General features: G+C 62.0%; 1 protein-coding gene across 1 annotated transcript in view; it reads left to right on the plus strand.

Moving 5' to 3' along the window:
* The first annotated feature begins 2511 nt into the window (after positions 1-2511).
* The window catches only part of DRC3 (dynein regulatory complex subunit 3), a 20123-nt gene continuing 5592 nt past the window's right edge, over positions 2512-17042 (plus strand). Inside the window, exons 1-8 of the mRNA XM_007448382.1 lie at positions 2512-2668; positions 5239-5355; positions 7587-7753; positions 10286-10432; positions 13625-13744; positions 14233-14345; positions 15352-15526; positions 16322-16453. Coding sequence (XP_007448444.1) covers positions 2512-2668; positions 5239-5355; positions 7587-7753; positions 10286-10432; positions 13625-13744; positions 14233-14345; positions 15352-15526; positions 16322-16453 — 1128 coding nt within the window. The remainder of the gene's footprint in view (positions 2669-5238; positions 5356-7586; positions 7754-10285; positions 10433-13624; positions 13745-14232; positions 14346-15351; positions 15527-16321; positions 16454-17042) is intronic.

Below are 17042 nucleotides of genomic sequence, written 5' to 3' on the forward strand. Positions count from 1 at the left end.
ACAGTTGAGTCGTGATTAAGAAAATGGGCTCTGGAGGCCTGTCCTCCTGCCTCTGCCATGTACTAGATGTATCCACGTGGGCATGTAACTTGACCTTTCTAACCTGCTTCCATTTTCTTACCTGAAAACTGCGGAGAATCGGTCCTTCATGTAAACTAAGTTCCTAGAGGTCTCTAAAATCCACATCTTACCTCCACTCCCGTCACCTCTCACCTCACGACTCTTGCTGTTCTTGGTACTACAAGCCAGAATGAGCTTCTTAAAATTAAAGTCTGATCACGCACGTCACTGCCCTTAGTAAGCCCCAGGAGCTTCCTGGGGATCCTAGGATAACCGCCACACTCCTGCAGGCCTCTCCAGCCTCGCATTGCTTCAGCCACAGTGGAACCTGTCTCCTCCTCTCCCACCTCAGGACCCTCACCACGCAGACCCCTTTTCCTTCTTTCCTGCTCATCCTCCAGGTCTCAGCGGGGTCTCCCCTGGCCAGCACAGGTCCCTGCATGTATGCTGTCACAGTCCCCTACACCTACAAACTTGTCATGGTTTGTAATTAAAGATTTGTATAATTGTCTGATTCAGGTCTGAAACAGACGTAAGGAGATCAGTTTTATTCACAGTGTGTAGTGACTACTCATTACACGTATGTGGACTAAATGAATGATCTTAAACAAATGTAGGAGGGAAGAGTTACCCATCTCTTACAGGTGGGAGGTCAAAGGCTTGGAAGGTGAAGTTAGTTGCCAAAGGATGCAAGTCCTGCCCTTGTGTGTGTAACAAACACAACCATTCCACATCACTCGGTGATTGTTGGGCCTGATGGAAAGCAGGCTTGACCTGTCACAGGGGCCAGACCCTGGTGGGGTGGGAGTGATGAGAAGTCAGCCAAAGTTTTGAAATCAGAGTTAAGCATCGTTTCCCAAAGTACAGCACTTTTCTTTAAAAAAAAAAAGCACAAACACTTTCAGGTAACATCTGCTAAATTCAGCACGTTAAAATTTCCCCAAAGACAAGTTGGGGTCAAGTTATGTGAAATCTCAGAAAAAATTGTTTCAGAGGACGGGGAGCTGGAGGACTGGAAATGTCCTCGGGAGTTGAGTCAGTCACCCTAAGGAGATGGAGCAGAGTCTGGGAGGCAGGAAGGCACCAGAGGAGAAGGGGGAGGGTGGGTGGAGGTGGGGGCAGGAGGAAAGGCCCTGTGAAAGTTAAAGGCCCTGGGACCATGGGTCATGGACACTCCAGAAACAGGAGATGCACATTTGCATAAGCTGCACAGCAAGGGGAGGGGAGGTGGGCAGTCTTGGAGACCAGGTGCAGGATGGCGAGGCCCACCCTGTTTCGCCCAGCGTCGGGAGTGTCCCCAGTCGCGCTCAGTGGAATGAAAGGCAGAATGCGGGGCTGCCCAGCATCAGGGAGCGGCGGGGCAGGCAGGCCTGGTGTGGGGACGCAGGGGCCAAGGCAGAAGGTGAAGCCAGCAGGGAGGTGGGAACGGGGTGGAAAGTCAGAGGAGAACTGAGTTTCCAGGGGGTCCGGAGGCAGAATCGGGGAGTTTCCAGGGGCGCATGCCCTCCTGCAGGGCCCAGCCCTTCCGATGCTCTCACTAAGACGGCTGGCAACGATGGAGTGAGGCCAGGCTGCCCAGGGCCATGGCTCTGTGCGGCCACGAACAGTAGCCCAGGTCCGCCCACGACTGACCCACCCCACAGACCCCCCTTAGCATCTCAGGCAAATCCCTTTGGACCATTAGCAACAGACACCTCCTGGGGTTAGTTTAAGGAAAAGAGAATTTAATGTGCGAAGTCCGGACACTCCCGGGGCCTGGGGTCGGGACAGGAGGGGCCAGGAAGCCAGCGAGGAGAAGGCAGCCTCTGTGTCAGTCTGTCCATCTTTTCACCTTTATTGCTGGATCAGATTCCCATCTCTGCTTGTGTCTGTCCATCTGCCCCAGGGCCTCTTACTCTCACTCACCATGCACCTGGCCAGCTCTGATGGGCACTTTGTCCTCTGGCCGCAGCTCACGTCTCTCGGGGGGGAGGGGGACACGAATGACCAGCTTGGGTTGGTGTCCACCAGTGGCCACATGCTGGGCAGCTGCGGTTGAGGGCGGGGAGCTTACAGACATGGCCACCTGGAGGGGGTGAGGCTCTCAGGGAAGGGGGGCCTCCGAGGATTGTGGTCGGTGGTTGGTGCCAAGAAACCCGACGAGGGCGGGCGCAGAAAGCCAGAGGCCTGAGGCGGCCACAGCTTTGCATGCAGCTCAGCTCCACAGGCTGAAGAGAGCCATGTGGACACCGAGGCCAGGGTGGTGTCACAGCCTGCTCGTGGGGCCAGGTGGGCGGGGATCCAGAGAGGCCCCGGAGCAGCCCGGGTACAGCAGCGGGAGGGGGCCTCCTTCAGAGTGCCGTGGCCGCCGCACTGCCCCACGATGCTGTGGAAGCACCCCAGCCAGACCCCGCCCTCAAAGGGAGGCAGGAGCAGCGGCCTGGGCGAGGAACGTGGTGTTTTCCAGGGAGGATGAACCGGCTGTGCGACGTGGAGCCCAGGGTGATGGATGATGAGATGCTCAAGCTGGCCGTCGGGGAGCAGGGCCTGCGAGACGAGGCCGGGCAGCTGGCCAAGCAGGAGGGCATCCTCTTCAAGGACGTCCTGTCCCTGCAGCTGGACTTCCAGAGTGCGTATCCTGGGTGGGGCGGGGCGGGGTGGGCACAGGGGTCCCCGATTCCATGCGTGGGCCGCGGCCGGCGGTCGCATTTGCGCTGCCTGGGTCAGAAGGCGCGGTACCAGCACGGGCGGTTTTAGAGCCTGATACCGAGTGTGGGTAGCACTTGAACAGCCACAACACTCCCAATTCTGAGTAAGAACAAAGCAAGGTAACATCCTCCCGTTCCAAGTCTTAAGTGACCCCCCAGAGACCACACTGGTCCCCAAAGGTGGGGGGGGGACCTAGGAGGGTGGTCCACGTGGCCAGGAAGGTGCGGGGTCGGGGGAGGGCCATGTGCTGGGGGAGCAGCTTCAGAGGAGGTACTGGAAACAGAAGGGGGGTCCCCTCTGGGGTGCAGGACAGCCTGGGGGGGAGATGTGGCTTGGGACCAGGCAGGTCCTCAGCACCCCACCTGTGAACCGGCGTGACCGGAATCCGTGTCTCAGGCGCTGGCCGGGAGGACAAGACCAGATAGCACAGGCCCGGTGCCCGGCTCACTAAAGGAGGCCCGCGAGTGGGGCGGAGGGTATAGGTGAGGAAGCAGGACGGGTGGGCGGGGGTCCCGTGACCCCTCATGTCCGGCGCGGGCGGGTCACAGCAGAGGGACCGGGCTGATTCACGCTCCTGCTGTGTCCTGGGCCTCTACGCTGGCCTGCCGGCTCACCCAGTGACCACGAGCGGCTACTGAGTCAGCCCGGGGATGTGGTGCGCACGGCAGGCCCGGGCCGGCCTCACGGAGCCCGCAGGCTGCCCAGAGCAGGGAGGGCCCCCGAGGCTCTCGGCGGGAAAGGGCTAAAGGGGAGGCAGAGTGGTCTTCAGACCTCCTTCTGCTGCCCCTCCCCCACTACATAGCCGATGCCTGTCCCGGGCAGGGCGCTGCTCTGCGCACCAGGGACTCGTGGAGCTGACCTTCGAGGGAGGGGAACACGTGTGCTGTTGAGAAAAGTAGAGGCAAGAGAGGAGAGGAGGGGAGTGGGGTGCAGTGAGGTCGGGCGGGGATCTGCTAGCATCAGCCTCGGGGGCCGAAAGAAGGCGTCTGGCTCTGAGCGAGTGAGGCAGGAGCCCAGGGAGGTCCTGAGCAGAGGAGGGTCAGGGAGCCATGACAATGGGCTGCACCAAGCCAGTGGCAGCGGAGGCAGATCCCTTGTCCGTGTTGAAGATTGAATGGGCTTTTTGGGCAGCCCTGTCATGCTGTCAAATACATCTGGCTCTTTCGTGTCGTTCTGGCTTTTCCACGTGAACTGCTGAGGCCTAGAGAAGAGCCAGCACACAGGTGCGCCAGGCGGGGCGCCCAGGGGTGGGGGAGCCGCCCAGGGCTGGTGCCTGCAGGGCCAATCACAGCCAAGGCCGTTGGTCTAAGGCCAGGGCCAGAGAAGGAAAATCCAGACCAGGAGATCCGGGGGCGGGGCTGGGCCTTGCCCCAGAAGCACAGGTGGGGCTGGTTTCATTCCAAGAAATGTGACCACAGAGCTGGGGAACAAACTCCATCCCAGGCAGCCCTGGGGACCGGGAGGGACAGGGCCCTGGGTCAGAGAAATGCTGCCCACCGCCCCCCCACCGAGACCCAGCTTGGGGTGGGCAGCTGGGAAGGGCGCCTGCCCGTCTAAATAAATGTTGAAACGGCTGCCCCGAATGTGTGGCTATTAAGGGCTTTTTTCTTTTCTTTTTTTTTTACTCCTTTCACTTCTATGTTATTTCAGTTCTTTTAATAGGCATACTCTAACTTTATGTTTTGGGAATCATTAAAGAAGCAAACATAGAAAAAGGGGCATGTAAACAACAGCTCTCTGTGGTTTCTAAGAGAACCGGAGACAAGGTCAGGCCTCTAGAGTTTTACACACACAGTGTGTGCTTGTCACACTAAGCATTACTCAGAGCTCCCGGCAGCCGTGACAGAGACCAAGCTCCGCCTGGCTCAGGAGCAAGGGGATGGGTCGGCTGCCTGACCAGGGGGGTAGTCTTCAGCGGCCGTAGGGTCAGGCACTTCAGTGACGTTGGGAGCTGTCTCTGTGGGGCGATTCATCCCCTCCCCGTATATGGACATTCGGGGCCTCATCCTCGGGCACTGGCACAGCGTGTGATTCCAGGTAGAGACATTGCAGGGTCAGTGGGCACAGACATTAACTATTTCCGTCCATGTGGCCAGAGCAGCCTCCAAATGGCTCCACTAGTTGACTGGCCACCCCTGCAGCCTCAGTTCTATTTGTCACCCTGGGGGGCCCTGCCCGTGCCCTGTGTCCTGAGCCCAGGTGTTCCGAGGGGGAGCCCTGTGAGTCCCCGCCCTGGAGGCCCTGCCCCCCTCTACCCTGCGCGGGCCCACCCGGCCCTGTGGTGGCCCCGGACGGCAGCACCAACAGGGACCCAGAGCTCCGCGGAGTGGGGCCCACACCTCCAGGGCTCCCTGCGCTCCGGGGAAGGCAACGGGGCTCTGGGGCCTCTCCCACGGTCAGCATCAGTCATCCGGCCCCCAAGACCCTGGAACTGTACCCTAACCCTGACCCGGGCCGGACCCAGCCAAAGCGTGTCCAACATCGTTTCAGACATCCTCCGCATCGACAGCCTCTGGCAGTTTGAGAACCTGCGGAAGCTACAGCTGGACAACAACATCATCGAGAAGATAGAGGGCCTGGAGAACCTCACACACCTGGTCTGGCTGGGTGAGGCCCCCGTGTGTCCCCCAGCCCGCAGTGACGCCTCCCGAGGCTGCCCCCCGGGTAAACTTCCCTGCCAGCCCCGTGGCGGCCCCGGTGCAGCCGGAACTCCATCTGCTGGGAGCAAGGAAGCCTGGGCCTGTGCTGGGCAAAGCTCAGCACCTATGTGCTTGGACACCGCAGGGCAGAACATCTGCCCCAGCTGTCAAACCTCCCAGTCCGGGAGGGCTCATGGCAGCAGCTTGGACTCCGTCTAGGTACTCTAGACTCAGGGTGACAGATAACTGAGGGCTCTGCTATTTGGGGGGCCCAGATCAAACCAGAACTAACCATCCCCGTGCTAGCGTGCACTGAGCACTTTCTACCTGCTAGGCATGGCCCGTGCGCTTTCCATGTGAGGCCTTCTAACCACACAGCGACCCCACTGTAGACGGGAGCACACTGAGGTCACAGCGAGCAGGGGGCTAGCCTGACTCCAGGGGTCCAGTCCTCACTGCCAAGGCGGCAGGGGCTTTGCCGAACTGCGTCCACCTGCCAGCCTCGGGCAGCACCCTCACGTCTGGCAGCGGGCACCTAACGAGGGGCGGGGCTGGCTGGGAGCTCCCGAGCCCACTGAGAGGGCTTCTTTGGCCCTCCCAGCCACCCTAGGGGCTCCAGAGGCCAGGGCACCGCCCAGAGCTCCGTGACCAAGACGCAGCAGAGCTGGGACGAGACCCACGCCTGTCTGATCCCAAAGCCACGTCCCCTCCATCCTGTCAGGCTGCTTCCCAATACAGGCAACCTGGGGCATCGAGGTCCCTCCCAGCTTGCAGGACACTCAGCTGTGGTTGTGAGGATGGCCGCCAGACCACAGCAACCCCCTCCGGGGCAGGATTACAGTGTCATCTCACGGGTGCAGAGGCTGAGGGGCCGGTGGACTTGGAGCTGCACGTACTGGCAGCAGAGCAGCCCAGAGCCAAGTCTCCTGACTGCCAGGCCCAGGTCTCACCCAGACAAGCCCTCCTGGCAGCCCAGCACCTGTTAATGCTGAGTCCCGGGCTCGGCGGCCCACCTGCACCACCAGGAGATGGACGAGGAGAGGGGGCGGGTCAGCCTAGACCCTGAGCCTCACCCCCTCTGAAGGCCCTGCAGTCTCGCAGACATAAAACAAGGGTCATGGGTCCCCGTGAGATGCCCCTGTGATGCCCAGTGTTCTGAGGGGGGGCGGCAAGAGAGCCGGAGGGGAAAGTTCTGGCAAGAGGTCAGGTGCCCCTCAGAGAGTCAGAAGCCTGCCTTTGTCCAGCCACGTGCGCTGCCCCCGCCTGCCAGCACAGGCCTGGCTGGTGGCCCGGTCAGCTGTCCCAGCGCGGGGGGCAAGCGGGTGCCGGCTGGCACTGCCCCCAGAAGCTGACTGTCCACATCTTGTCCCAGCTTTACACTCAGGCCCGTCCTGTTGGTAGCTTGAAATTGGCCACAGTGGGAGCATTTACACCACCGAAGTCAGCAAGAGCTACAGATCAGGGCTGCCCGTGCCCACCCTCTTGTTAAACGTTTACCAGCTCGCCTGCAAAGAGCAGAGCCCGGCTGCAGGCGCGAAAGGAAGCAGGCTGACCCGGTTCAGGTCCCGCTCTGCCAGCGTGCTAGCCGGTCCTGTACTTTCCCTCCGCCCTCTGCACCCTACCTTCCTCACGTGCGCTTGATCTTGAGCACGTGACCACCAGGCCCCTTTGAATCTTGGCTCCCTCAGCCCTAAGATGCAGGCGATGGCAAACGAGGAAATGGCCAGGGAGGGCCTGGCATAGGGAGAGTGTCCCGGGTGAGCGTCCCCTGAGGCGCCAGGGAGGCCAGACCGACGTCCTGAGTCCCCTTTTCACATGAGGGCTTTAACTGAAGCTCTTGAGAAGTTCCCAGTTTGGGCCTCTGGGCCAACGGTGTTCAAGGACACCAACCCCAACCAAACCCCCAAACCCGTGGTGGCAGAAAAGCAGTTTTATTCCCAAAGATGAGAAACTTGGGCTAGAGGGGGTCCTGAGGTCTCAGCCAGGGCTCGGCCTGGAGTTTGGGGCAGCCCGGCCTGCGCGGGTCTCCCCCACCCCAAGGTGCGCTGCCCCGACCCACCAGGGAGTTTCCATCCCAGAACGAGGGCCGCACAGACGCGAGCCTTCGCCCGAGTCCGGGGTCAGGAAGGTGGCAGCAGAGCCGGGGGGCCGGGGGGGTTGGATTCAGGACAGTCACCCTAACCCGGAGCCATCCTCCAGACCTGTCCTTCAACAACATCGAGGCCATCGAGGGGCTGGACACGCTGGTGAACCTGGAGGACCTGAGCCTGTTCAACAACCGGATCTCCAAGATCAACTCGCTGGACGCGCTGGTCAAGCTGCAGGTGCTGTCGCTGGGCAACAACCAGATCGACAACATGATGAACGTGAGCGAGGGCGCTGGGGGGCGAGGGGACCGCAGGCTGAGCCTCCGACCTTCCCCTTGTCCCAGAAAAGCCAGAATTCCAGACTCGATGATGTTCACACACCAGCTTAGGCCACGAGAGCCCACGTGCGGGTCTGTTTGTGCCCCTGCCCGGGTGGGATCTTTCCTTCCCTGCCCCCGCACTCACTCAGCAGACATTTGCTGGGGTGGGGACCCCTCGGCCATGGGGGCCTCTGGCTCGTGCTCACTGGGGACAGAGACCAACAACAGCCCCGGGTCACTGGAAGGGTCGGGGTGTGGGTGCAGGGCGGTGCCCAGGGCCAGGCAGCCAGAGCGGCAGAGGAGAGCCGTGGGGGGCTCTACGCTGTGTGTGCCCAGGGCAGGCCTGCGTTTCAGAAGGAACACCCACCCCCTCACCCCCGCACAAATGAGTGCAGCAGGGATGGAGGTTTGCCTGCGGACCAGAGACGCTTGCCCTGCCAACATTCCCTGTGAGCTGGCAGCAGGGCTGGAGCAGGGCCCTGGGTGCCAAGGGGTGACCTCAGGAAGCTGGGTGACCCTGGGGCAACCGCAGCCACTGTGCAGGTGTGTGACAGATACTGCTGCCGTGCGTGATGGGGGCTCCGTGCCACTGGGTGGGCGTGCAGAAGTGAACACCTGAGGGCCGGGGCCCAAGCATCAGCCCCAGTCCTGTCCCCACGGCTGAGCCACGTCCCGGCATTAACTCCCTCCCAGCCTCGCTGCAGGGTGGGGCTCGGAGAGCAGGGGAGAGATGGGCACTGCAGCCGCGTCCATCACAGCCATGGCCGAGGCCGGAGCAGAGGGCTGCGTGGAGGGGGCCGACCCACCTCTTGGCTCAGCCGGCCTTAGCGTCGTCCTGGGCTGATGCTCCTTGTGGCTGTGACCCAGCAGTCCAGGCCGCAGTCTTCCTCGTCCACAGCTAGCAGGACAGAGAGCAGGAGAAATCTCCCCCACGGTGCCCCTCAGTGTGACGCGCCCTCACCCACCCGACCAAGACCAGAGGGGTGGGCGGGCCAGGCGGTTTAGGTGAAAGGCCTGGGGCGGGTCAGGTGCCGGCTGCTCACCTGTGTTTGAGGGCCGGACCCCGGAGGCCGTGTGGTTTGGGAGGTTTGCCCTGCACACCCCTGGGAGGTGGTAAACCCAACCCACCTCTTGCCAGGGTTCAAGACCTGATCGCTCAGCTGCCCTCTGCCCCGCGCGGCGGGGGCACACAGGACAGCTGAGGGAGGTGTAAGTGGAGAGCTGAGGTTTAACGGGCTCCCGGCCTCCTGGCCTTGGGCCGGGGACTCAGCACCCGGGGCCCACGTGCCCATCTGTACGGGAGAGTGGTGGCCTGCGGGGCAGGCCGGTGTGAGGGCTGAGTCATTTAGGGCTGAGCAGCTGCTACAGGACCGGGCACAGGAGAGCTCTGCAGGAAATGATGCTTATTCAGGAATTTTCAGATTAAGGGCACACCCAATAGCCCCAAATCTTGCTTGTGAAAACCTTTCTGAGTGTCTTGAGCTGTTCCTGCCTGGGTCGGTCCAGTACCCAGGGCCACACGTGAGCAGATCCCCTCTGGCTTGCTGCCCCTCGGACACTGCAGAGTTTAATGGACGCAGGTCCAGGCCTGGGCGTGGAGGGGACACTAGCTCTCAGGCCCCGCCCCGCCCTGCTGTGGACGCTCCATTATCTCCCCTGGCCTTGCTGAGTGCCTGGTACAGGACGCTCTTTCCTGCCTCAGGGCCTTTGCTTGTGCTGGTTTTGCTTCTGGGAATGCACTGGCCCCTGCTCTTCCCTGGCTGCTCCCTCAGGCCTCAGAGGCCTCAGTCCTAACTGAAAACCCCCCTGTCGTGGTTCCTAAGGCCCCCTCTCCACCCCCTCCCCCTTTGAGTTCTTCTAGCACTTACAGCAAACAGCAATGATTCTACTTTTAAAGCATTCTTGTCCCCTGCCTTAGAGTGCCAGCTCCTGCTATAAGGGCTTTGTTCCCACTGTGTCCCTAAGGCTTGGCACGTGCCTGAGACCTGGTAGATGCTTAGTGATCTTTGTTGAACAAATAAACAAATGACAAAGACACTCCTTCAGGAAAGCACAGGAGATGCTGTGAGATGAGGTACGGGCATCTTGCTGACGTTCCCCTGGTTACTAACAATAGGAAGAATAAACGGCTGTCAGTGGACGTCCCACTAGCTGCCACCCAGTTGGTCCAGGCCAACTGTAAATCAGGTTCCGTTGAATTTAGGGGCGCTGGGCCTTGCACAGCACTTTACAGTTGGAAAAGGCCGCCCGTTCTGAGAGCAGCAGCGATGGGCACAGCCAGGGCATTACGGGAGCAGGTGGAGGCCCTCACAGCGTGTGGCATTTGGTCCTCTCAACACCTATGCACCACATCCCTGCACCCACCTTAAGAAGAGGAGATGGGGACCCAGGTCCACGGGTCCTGGGCAAAGCCCATGGCTCCTCCCTCGTGGCTCCGCCCAGTGCGGGCAGAGGACGGAGAGAGGACCCAGGCGACCCCCCTCTCCCCCAGATCATCTACCTGCGGCGGTTCAAGGACCTGCGGACGCTCAGCCTCTCGGGGAACCCGGTCGCCGAAGCCGAGGACTACAGGACGCTCATCTGTGCCTACCTCCCCGACCTGGTGTACCTGGACTTCCAGCGCATCGACGACCACATGGTAGCGTGGCCCTCGTGCGTCCAGCTCCGCGGGTCAGCGTGCAGGCCCCAGCGTCTGGGGAGGGGCGCGTCCACAGGAGGAGTGCAGGGCGGCCCTCCTCGCGGTGCCTTTACTGCCCCCGTCACTGTCGTGCCACCTCCCACCTCGAAGCGGCCGTCTGCTTTTCTGGGTGAACAAGCCGGGGGACCAAGCGAGGGTGGGCTAATTAGCGGGGTCAGCAGCTCAGGGCAGAGTCAGGACTTGCCTCCACGCCACAACAGCTCACGGTAGCGCCCTCTGAGCCGAGAACACCAGCCCCAGAGAGAGGCCCCCGGGACCCCGCGGCCGGGGTGCTGAGCGGGGAGCTGGGCCTGGCGGTCTGGCAGCAGGGCCGGGAGGAAGCCCCCCTCCCCAGTCCACTGCCCAGCCTGGCCTGACCGCCCCTGCCTCTATCCTACTCCCCTGCTGTGAGCTTCCCGCTCTTTGCAGCATGACGTTTGTGGGTGCTTTGCCCCCTGGAAAAAAGAACCCCGCCCGACATGAGGCCTTTGGCGGCAGGACCGGGATATCCCTGCGTGCTGGGCGCGGGCAGTGGGGGGACAGGGACCTGCCCACCCCTCTCCCTGGGAGCTGGTGCCTTTCCTGGGAGAAAGGAGCCTGTGCCTGGGTGGGGCCTGAGGTGATGTGGGGCTCGGGGAGAGCCCAGCGGAAGCAGGGAGGGGGGCTGGCCCCCGGGTCTCAGTGCTGACGCTGCCGTCCTGGCTGCCACACCGCCTGCCAAGCGTGGAGCCCTCCACTCACGGGCGTCTTCCTGGGGGGTCCACGGAGAGCAGCCAGGGGCGGGGTGCCCAGAGAGTAGCCCCTCCTCCGACCATGGCCTTCTCTTGTCCCAGAACAGGACAAGAATCTGAAATCTTGAATTCCAAGACTCTCAAGTCTTTTTTTTTTTTTTTAATATTTATTTACTTATTTGGCTGCTTCGGGCCTTACTTGGGGCACGTGGGATCTAGTTCCCTGACTAGGGAATCGAGCCCGGGCCCCTGCAATGGGAGCGCAGAGTCTTAACCGCTGGACCACCAGGGAAGTCCCAAGACTCTCAAGTCTTATTTTTTGCATTTAGACAATAATTTGAAAGGCAGCGTGGGCTCAAATGCTTGGAATAGGCCGAAGAGCTGCCCGAGTGTATTTCGCTCATCATAAAACCATGCACAGGGACTTCCCTGGTGGCACAGTGGTTAAGACTCCGAGCTCCCAATGCAGGGGGCCCAGGTTTGATCCCTGGTCAGGGAACTAGATCCCACATGCATGTCGCAACCAAGAGTTTGCATGCCACAACTAAGGAGCATACGTACTGCAATTAAGGAACCAGCACAACCAAATAAATAAAATATTTTTAAAACCCCCAAAAAACACCAAAAAAACATGCACAGCCGGACACCGCATGGTTCCCGAGCCCCTCCCCAGCCAGTTTCTCCTCTTCCCCAGAAGATTCCACAGGGGCCAGGCCACCCAGCCTAGCACCCCGTTGTGCTGCGGGAAACAAAGCCTCCCTCCGCAACTCAGAGGCTTTGCCTAGAATCCCTGGTCGAACTAGATCCCACATGCATGTCGCAACCAAGAGTTTGCATGCCACAACTAAGGAGCATACGTACTGCAATTAAGGAACCAGCACAACCAAATAAATAAAATATTTTTAAAACCCCCAAAAAACACCAAAAAAACATGCACAGCCGGACACCGCATGGTTCCCGAGCCCCTCCCCAGCCAGTTTCTCCTCTTCCCCAGAAGATTCCACAGGGGCCAGGCCACCCAGCCTAGCACCCCGTTGTGCTGCGGGAAACAAAGCCTCCCTCCGCAACTCAGAGGCTTTGCCTAGAAGCACCAAGATTTGTAATAAGGGAAAGGTGGTAAGAGCAGAGCCCCACAAAGCAGGGGCACCTGGAACCCCCGTCCATGCTGCTGCCTGTCCCCGGGCCAGCCCCAAGCCCCTCACTTGCTGGTGCTGCCAGGCTCGGGCAGCAGGACAGCCGGGCCCAGCCGAGGCCGGCCAGGGCTGAGGGCAGGCTCTTGCGGTGCCTCCCCATTTCCATCGGGCCCGGGGCTGTGCCTGAAGGCTGGCGCAGCCCTGAGGAACGGTGGACAGTCCCAGCAGAGCACACAAACAGGTGAGTGCTGTGAGCTCGGGGGGCTTTCTGTGTTGGGCGGGGAGACAGGCAGGAGGGTGACGCTGGGGTTCAGGGCTTGTCCTGCTGGGACGGAGGCCCGTGGAGAAGAACCCTGTGGTTTCCAGCAGAGCTTGTGACGTGATGAGCGTTCAGGGACCTGGAAACTGGCATGGGGCTTACGGCATAAGAGGGAGAGGGCGGGGCTGCCCTGGTGGCGCAGTGGTTGAGAGGCCGCCTGCCGATGCAGGGGACGCGGGTTCGTGCCCGGGTCCGGGAAGATACCACGTGTCGCGGAGCGGCTGGGCCCGTGAGCCACGGCCGCTGAGCCTGCGCGTCCGGAGCCTGTGCTCCGCAGCGGGAGAGGCCACAAAAGTGAGAGGTCCACGTACCACAAAAAAAAAACAAAAGAAGAAGTCAAAACTTAAGTTTTCATAATCTGTGTATTTCTAGCTTCAGTATCATTGATGGCCTATAGCTTCTACGGTTAGGGAAGGGATATTAAAGAGGGAGAGGGCAGGGCATGCAGGCCACCGCCCTGAGAGAGAGGAGGGGGAGGGGCGGGGGTGGGGGGAGCAGATACTGGAGCACAGAGGGTCGGCGGTGCTCGTACCTGAAGCCTTAGCACAGGTGATGTCACCTGGGGCTCCAGCAGCCCCCAGCGCAGGCAGGGGGATACGCAGGGCGGGTAGCGGAGGGCCAGAGCGGGCAGGGCCCAGAGCCGAGGGCTGAGACCTCGTGCCCAGGCCTGTGGCTCGGGCACCCACTGCACCTCTCCCTTTTGCAGCCCTACAAGAGGGCCAGCGCCCGGCCGGGGAGGCCTGGGGGAGCGGTCGAGTCTGCGCTGGGCGCCTCCACCCCAGGGACGTCCCGCGGACCCTCGGCCTGCCCGTGCTGCTTACCCCACTGATTTCTGAGGCTCAGAACACTGGGCAAGGGCGGCGGGGAGGGGATCCCCGCCCACGCGGGAGAGGCCACGGCACGGCAGAGGCCAGCGTCTAGGAGGGACCCCACGAGCCCGGTGACGGTGCCGCTGCCCATCCTCCAACAGAAAGAGCTGGCGGAGATGAAGCACCGGTGCAGCGTGGACGAGCTGAAGCACCAGGAGAGCCTGACGCGGGCCCAGCTGCAGGACGAGCAGGCCCGGTGGGAGGGGCTGGAGGGGCACAAGGTAGGAGACCGGTGGGAGGACCCGCCCCGCCCCACGATGCTGCCATGAAGGTCAGCAGGGCCCAGGCCCCCAGAGCCTGTCCTGTGATTGAGGATAGCTGGTGCCCAGGGCTGCTGGGCTGCCAGAACCTCAGTCAGGGCAGCACACGGACCTGCCCCTCCTCATCCCACAGCCCCCAGGCCCCCCTCCAGCACAAGGGCCGGGGACTCTGAGCAGCCCCTGTCCTTAAGAACCCTGGCTGGTTCCTGGCGGCGGGGGTGGGGTGGTGGGGGTAGGGGGACAGCCAGAAAAGCTCGTTCCTCTCCGTGGTGCCTCTCCTCCGGCCGGACCGAGCTGGGCACCCTTCAGTTTTCTGCTTCTGGACCCCCGCCTGTGCCGGGCCCATCGCCTGCCCTTCCCCAGCCTGCCTTCCTGAGGGCCGGGCGCCCTTGGCCCCGGTGCCCAGCGCAGGGCCCTGCCCAGGGAGCCCACCGTGTCTCTGACCGCAGGCGGCCTTCGTGGAGCACCTGAACGGCCCCTTCCTGTTTGACAGCATGTACGCCGAGGACGTGGAGGGTAGCCAGCTGTCCCACCTGCCCGGCGTGGGCGAGCTTGTGCAGACATACCCTTCCGGGTCACGGCCGCCCCCAGGGCCTAGGCGCGGGAGTCCGGGGGGCTCCCCTTCCACCCAGGGCCTCGAGAACCAGGTCGGCTGTGAGCGCAGGGACACACGGGTATCTGGTCAGCAGGGCCCAGGCTGGCAGAGATGAGGGCTGGCTGACCGTGTCTGTGACTCTGACCCTCATTACCTTGTTTGTGGGCTCCTGCCGTGCGCTTTGCATGCAGCATTTAAAACTGTTTCAACCACCCCATGGGGTGGGTGCTATACTGGACCCCAACTACCTTCTCGCAGCTGGGGAAGCTGAACTTGGAGAGGGTGAATTGTCCAGACTGTGCAGTCAGGAGCTGTGGGCTGAGCCTGCATCCCGTCCCCCAGAGGATGTGATGGGCGCTTGTCATCGTGGCTGAGGGACTCAGGGCAGACACCGAGCAGGGGCCGCGAGTCTCGGAGAGACAGCTGGCCCTGAACGCGCACAGCTCAGCGGAGTGCGGGGGGTCGGCCCTCCTCCCAGCCCGGCCCTACGCCGCAGCCCCCCTGACCTCAGCACCTAAGCGGCCCTCGCGTGGCAGGCGCTGCAGATGTGGGACCCTCGGCCCAGAGCGGCGAGGAAGCCATAGAAGCAGCTGCAGGGCCAGGCCTTGAACCCGGGGCTCTCTGCCCCGAGCCTGCGGTTCCCTGACCTCCGCAGCCTCCCTGTGCACCTGTGGCCACCGAGCAACAAAGACGGCCTGGACAACAGGGCCCCAGAGACAAAAGCACACACTGCTCAGCTCCCTGGCCGCTCCCCCCTCTCCGGGCTCCTGACCCCTTCAGGTCCCCCGGGGGTCTCTGCTCTGTCGCCCCACCCCCACCACGCAGGACCCTCCCTGAATCCCTCAGGCTCAGGCTGGAGATGCCCAACCACCGATTCATACTCCAAATCCCAACTGCAGCTCTGCTACGGTGGCTGCTTCCACCCCCACGTGCGCCCCCCAGGCAGCCGTGAGCTTCCTTAACGGCCACTCACCTACAAGGACAAGTTCGTCATCATCTGCCTGAACATCTTCGAGTTCGGCCTGAAGCAGCAGGAGAAGCGGAAGGCGGAGCTCGACACCTTCATGGGGTGTGTCCAGGAGGCCGTCCAGGAAAAGCAGGAGCAGGGCAAGCACAAGATGGCCAAGTTTGAGGAGAAGCACCTGCTGGTAGGCCCCGCCCCAGCCCCTCCCTCCTCCTCCGGGTGCCCAGCCGCCAGAGGCCCAGCCCCTCCGCCTCTGACGACACGAGACCCACGGGGCAAGCCGCTTGCTTTCAGGTCAGGCTTGATACCGACCGGGAAGGAGCCTGATCTTCCTCCAGATGGGGTGGCCATGACCACAAACACCCTTCGCCCCCCAGTCACGCCTGGTCACTCCGCTGACACCGCATCTGCTGGCCAAGGCCCCAGGCCCCTCGTCGGTGAACAGCTGGTACCGGGTGCGGCTCGGACGCCCGCGCTCTCCAGCCCACGAGAACCTCTCATTGCAGACGGACCTGGCAGCTACTTGCACACGGGGTGCTGCGGGGGTCCAGTTGGCTTCCCCCAAGACTGGGCCCACCTTGTGTTCCAACCTCCCCCGCAGAGCCCCGCTGGGCTGAGTCAGCCCATGGTGAGCCAGGGCCTCACAGACAGCGACCCATCCCCAGGCTTCGTGAAGCTCAGGCTCTCTGCCCCTGCACCCGAGGAGACGGGAGTCACTCGAGGTCCCACGGTGACCCAGCCGGGTCCCAGTTCAGGTCCACGTGACTCTGAAGCCATCGCTCCTTCCACGCCTAATAACTCACCAGCTGGTGGGGCCTCTGCTCTGACAGCCTCTGCCGTGGAGGGGGTGGAGCTGACGCTCGGACTTGGGCAGTCCGACCCCATAATCCAAGTTCCGACCCACAAAACCAAACTGCCGCCTGTCACTTCAGGAATTACACTTAACTGTGGATTCCTAAAGCACAGGTTTTGTTTCCAGAGTTTAAGCTCCCTTCGAGACGAGTCTGAACTGACCAACTTCGAGATAAAGATGGCAGAGCACAGCGAGGACATCACCGAGCTGGTCAACGTGCTCATGACGCTGGAGATGCAGCTGGTGGAGCAACTGGAGGTTAGGTGGGGCCCAGGGAACACACGTGACGCGACGGCCCTGCCCAGCTCCTGTGCAAGAACCTGGCGAGGGAGCACCTTCCCGGGAGCTACTCGGCGGGGCACACGAAAGCTTTCTGTGCTTCTGGTGCTTTTCAGTCATTGAGATGACAGGTGACCCTCGTGCAGCATGAGAGGTGAGCTCGTTCCTCTGGAACGGTCTCCCCATCTAGGAAGAGTGCAGAACCGCGGCAGGGAGAGTTTTTTATTAGACCCAAGGAACTGTCGAGAAACAAAATGGACCCCGCTCTTCACCGCCCCCTCCGGGATAGAACGAAGGCTCCCGGCACTGCAGCCTGTAGTCACTGCATCTCGGGGCGAGCGAGGAGCCTAACGGAGTGCTGCTACGTGAAACCCGGGGCCGCCAGACCGACCTGTGCAGTTTGTTTACCAGGCAGCTGGCGGCCGAGGCCGGGGCCTGCAGAGCAGTGACGAACAGAACCTCCCACCTGCTGCCGTGGCCGCCCCCCCCCCCCCCCCCTGCCGATGCAGGGGACAAGGGTTCGTGCCCCGGTCCGGGAAGATCCCACATGCCGCGGAGTGGCTGGGCC

This window comes from Lipotes vexillifer, unplaced genomic scaffold, assembly GCF_000442215.2.
Source record: "Lipotes vexillifer unplaced genomic scaffold, Lipotes_vexillifer_v1.1 scaffold533, whole genome shotgun sequence".
In the NCBI taxonomy this organism is placed as follows: domain Eukaryota; kingdom Metazoa; phylum Chordata; class Mammalia; order Artiodactyla; family Lipotidae; genus Lipotes; species Lipotes vexillifer.